We start from the raw sequence: 4,937 nt of genomic DNA, 5'->3' as shown, positions 1-4,937 counted from the left end.
GACCAAAATATTAAAAGTTTGATTCCTGAAAGCAACATTTATTAGAAAAAATAATTACATACCTCAAATGGATTAGTTATATACTCTTAGAAATAGTAAAAAGAAAAAGAATGAATAAAAAGAAAAGGAGAGGTATTTAATATGTGCCCTAAAGTTTTTTACAGCCAAATTCTATTCATTGATTTGCCATCTACCAGCACCGTACCTGTGCATTGCTCTAAACTCAGTGCCCTCTTTCTTTCCACTCTTCCGTAACCCACGTTATTCTTCCTCTTTTATTTATTTCCATTTAATTATTTCATTAATGTTTCCAATCCTTTTTTTTCATTCTTTATTACTAATTCATTAATGTTTGTAATTCATTTATTGTTTTTTATTCCCACTTTATTATTTTTGACTTTTATCATTACCAAGCTCACTCACACGTGTCACCACGTGGCTAACGTTTAACACGTGTCGTGTTATTTAGGACCTTTCTTACGTTCTTAATTATCATTATTTGACATAGCGAGATCGTTTGGTTGGACTGTAATATTCCATAATTGGAGAGGGTATTTCGGTCAGAACGTTAAAAAGATTAAGAAAAAACAGGAACACATATGATGTCTCATATTTTGTTGCACTTCATGCGTCATCGACTATAATTAATTAAAAGAAATATTTAAGTTGAAAATTTATTTTTCTAATTAATTATAATTGATAGTACATGAAATTGTATAAATTATGAAACAAAAAATTTGCTGCAAAAAAACACCATCCTTGTTCACGGTAAAATTTGATTTGTACGCAGGATAAGTTGTTTGATACGACGCCGTTTCAAAATTGCGTTTACGTTTCAATTTCTGGAAATTATCTTGTGCCGACAAAGACGTTTCATGTAATTTTTCATGCTTCCATTTCAGTCTGTCTAATGCATTTGCTATGTTCACTTATCTGTATTATTATTATTAGTATAATATAATTTAAAAGTGTAAAATTTATGCACTGACAATGTAAAAATTTATATCCAATTAGTTATTATCGCCACTCATTTGTATTACTTTATTTAAAAGTTAATAATGATTAGAAATGAATTAAATGATACAATAATAGTATAAAAACTCTTAACAATGAGTGTATAATTTTTTTCATAATTTAATTATTGATACATAAAATGGGTTGATGATTAAAATATACTTCATTGTGTTGTTTCTTTCTAATTTTGCATGTTTTAAATTCTTTGTTGTTTAGAAATCTAACATATATTATATTTTATTTTTCAATTTTATTTTTATTTATTATTATGTTTTAAGTCTTACTTCGTTTTTTTAATATGGTATTAAGATTTATTATAGTAAAATAAAATTTTATTTACATTGTTTAATAAATTTTGAAACCATGCCTATAATTTAATAAATTTTTTATACAATCAAATATTATCTATCATTTTCTGTACTACTATATTTAATGGTTGAGAAAAATATATGTATTAGTTTTAGACAATATAGTTTTATATATGCCATTAAATCATGCACTATTTATATTTAATTATTAATAAAATAATTCAATTTAAATAAAAAAATAAATGATATGGTAATTGTGTTTAAATCTTTGTCCTAACTATGCATATAAATATTTCTCCTACATATTTATTATACTCTTAATGAATAATGACAATAAATAGAGAAAATGTATTTATTGACATTCCGAGAGTTTTTACACTATTACTACATTATATACAATTCATTTTTAGTTATTATTTATCTTTAAATAAAAATAACGCAAATGAACAGTAAATAATATACCATCCATGTATAAATATTTAACTTTCATCAAAATATATATATATATATATATATATATATATATATATATATATTAAACATATGAATGATGTGGGTAAAAAACTTGATTTAACTTAGGAAGGTGTCCTTGATTGGCAGGTTGAGAATGTGGGTTCAGAACTTTGCAGGCCATTCCAACTCCATCCTTCAAATCACACTCTTCCCTCTCATCTCTTTATCATTAACCTTCCCCAACATTAATTATTAATTAATAAAATAAAACAAAAACTATACAAATTCACTCCTAATAATTCATCTAACTTATTACAACTAGTAATAATAAAAACTTTAGTCACTTTTTTCCTCCTCCAATAGTATCCTAGAGGGTATATTTATTACTCACATCTAACCCTCTAGTAGGGTCAATAACTTAACCATAGATTAGACCAGGGTTAAAAAACAAGTGGTTAAGAAGGCACAACCACATAACCAAGATTTTTATTATCAACAGTTCCTCATTCTTCAACATCACCAACAACACTTCTTCTTCCTCTTCCTTTATAATTTTTTCTTCTAAACCCAAAACTAGTTCTTTTTTTTTTCTCTTTCTATGGAGTAGTGTTTTCTATTATATCTACACCATTTGATTAGAAAAATTTAAAAAAAAAAAAAATTAGAATTGATGGAAACAATGACTACTGGAACAAGTACTCCTACAACTGAAAAATCTTCGGATCCTGAACCCGAATTACCGACCCGGATCCAACAACCACCCGCGGCGGTTACTATAAAACCTTTATCTTTTTCCAACGGGGTTTTGAAGCGGCACCACCACCAAATTGTTAACGCAACCGCCAACGTGGCAGCAACAACGGCGGCGATTATTTACAAAGAATGTTTGAAGAATCATGCAGCTAGCTTAGGTGGCCATGCCGTCGACGGTTGTGGCGAGTTCATGCCTTCACCAAACGTCACCGCCGGCGACCCAGCTTCAATAAAATGCGCCGCTTGTGGCTGCCACCGTAATTTCCACCGCCGTGAACCAGATGAGCCACCGATTTCCACCACAACCCACGTCATCGAATACCAGCCTCACCACCGTCACCTCCCTCCTCCTCCGCCGCCAACTTTCCAACCACCACCTTCCCGGAGCCCGAATTCTTCTTCTCCGCCGCCGATCTCCTCCTCCTATTACCCCTCTGCCCCACACATGCTACTAGCTCTTTCCGGCGGTGCAGGTCTCTCAGTACCTCCTGAATCCACCGCAGCTCCGGCGAACATAGCCGGAATCGGTGGCTCTTCTGCATCTCCGCGTAAAAGATTCAGAACCAAGTTCAGCCAAGAACAGAAAGAGAAGATGCATGAGTTTGCAGAACGTGTTGGGTGGAAGATGCAGAAAAGAGATGAAGATTTGGTTATGGAGTTTTGCAATGAAGTTGGTGTTGATAGAAGTGTTCTAAAAGTTTGGATGCATAACAATAAGAACACTTTCGGAAAAAAAGATGTTGTTGCTCTTGTTACAACGACAACTACTACTACAAATAATACTAATAATAATGCATCAAACGGTGTCGTTCTTGAAAGTGAGAATGTTCTGGAACAACCTCAAAATGATGATAGTGGAAATGTTGGTAGTGGTACTAATGGCTCTTCTTCTTCTTGATTCAGAAACAAGATGATGATGATATTAATATTAATAATAATAATAATAATAATAATATGTTTAGGTAGAGTAATTAAGATTAAGAGTTTGTTAATTTAGTTGTCTACTTCATTTTCTTTTTGTGATATTAGTTTTTTTGTTGATTAATGAGAATGGTCACCTTCTTAAGGATATTTAACATGTTCTGAAAGATTTTAATTGATGAAATATATATCCTGAGGGAATTTATTTTTTGCTTGGTTCATAATTTCATTTTTTTTCTTCCTTTGGTTGCAATTATGATATGATTTAGTTGTATTAATTACTACTATTAGCTTAATTATATTCTTTCTTTTTTCATCTTCTGGTATGCATTCTCAGGTATGAATATTATGATAGACATTATGATATATAATACGTGATATAGTATTGTGTTTATTGTTAATTATCTTAGTTATGTCGAAAAGATTATCAAAATTTATTCCATTATGGCATCCACAATAAAATTACAACACTATGTGGAAATTAGTTTTGGGAATGCATTTGCAGATTTGCTTAGATTGTTTGTGTAAACTTGGCAATGTATTATTTATATGCTGTTTTCTTTGCATGAGATGGAGGTAGAAAAGCATTATTTATGCACTTTGTTTTCCCTTTCTAACGTTAGACATGGAAATCAAGTCTTAAAAATTATATTTGTTGATAAAATATTAATTTTTAAATATTTTTTTATTTTGAACAATGAGTTTTTCGTTTCTCTTCTTTTAAAAATGTACTAACATCTATTTTTTATATTATTTATTGAGGTTTTTAATAATCTTCTCCACATCAATCACTCTACCATCTTTTTACAATATAAATTATTTTAACTTTACATTCATTTCTAACCCCATTTTCTATTTATTCTACTTTTTTTATCACAACATTCAACTTTCTAATTTAGACATATAATAATATAATAAGAGAAAACTATACATTTATTTAAAATTGTACTATTTATTACTCATATCTATAATTGTTGACTTTCAAATATACCCAATATAAATTAATAGTAAATAATATACTGAATATTATAAATGTTTACACTAGTTTAACAAGTATTTTTATTTCATATATTGTGTCCGAGAGATAGGGGCAGAAAGTGTTGGTACGTAGATTATGGAAACTATTAAGGGCGGTGTGTGAATAGGTAATATTATTCTATTCCTATGGTCCTGTATTGCATTGCCGCTATGCTCTAAATATTCTAATAAGATTAAGCAAAGAAAGCATTAACAAATCATATTCTATAATAGTGTGTATCTAAGTTTTTGGTAATCTAACTATGTATCGGATAAGGGGATAATGATATGCTAATGATTAGAAAACAAAACTTTATTATCCTTTTTAATTATTCTACCTAATCAACCATGCAACAATCTTCCAAATATGCTTTAAAAAGCCTTTCATGTGAAGAATAAGAGTCTTGTTTCCTTATTATCCTATAGTTGTGTTTGGACTTTATGGGTATCCCTAATACTAATTTTTTAAGA

The 4,937-nt window shown here is 29.7% G+C and overlaps 1 protein-coding gene across 2 annotated transcripts; it reads left to right on the top strand.

Annotated features, from left to right (window-relative positions):
• Positions 1–2,326: 2,326 nt before the first annotated feature.
• LOC109337887 (zinc-finger homeodomain protein 10-like) lies at positions 2,327–3,604 on the top strand. 2 transcript variants are annotated; one of them, XM_019574971.1, is made up of 2 exons: positions 2,328–3,284; positions 3,467–3,604. In XM_019574971.1, the coding sequence occupies exons 1-2, from the start codon at positions 2,446–2,448 to the stop codon at positions 3,492–3,494; spliced, it is 867 nt and encodes a 288-aa protein (XP_019430516.1). In that variant the 5' UTR covers positions 2,328–2,445; the 3' UTR covers positions 3,495–3,604. The 2 variants fall into 2 exon arrangements, with proteins under 2 accessions (XP_019430515.1, XP_019430516.1); XM_019574970.1 differs by having other exon boundaries at positions 2,327–3,604.
• Positions 3,605–4,937: the final 1,333 nt, after the last annotated feature.

This window comes from Lupinus angustifolius, unplaced genomic scaffold (assembly GCF_001865875.1).
Source record: "Lupinus angustifolius cultivar Tanjil unplaced genomic scaffold, LupAngTanjil_v1.0 Scaffold_15_19, whole genome shotgun sequence".
In the NCBI taxonomy this organism is placed as follows: Eukaryota; Viridiplantae; Streptophyta; class Magnoliopsida; order Fabales; family Fabaceae; genus Lupinus; species Lupinus angustifolius.
Note: the sequence above shows the minus strand (reverse complement) of the source record. Positions and strands in the feature narration are given on the sequence as shown.

Excerpts from the sequence above, each read along its gene's own strand:
- LOC109337887 (XM_019574970.1), top strand. The coding sequence starts at position 2,446 with ATGGAAACAATGACTACTGGAACAAGTACTCCTACAACTGAAAAATCT.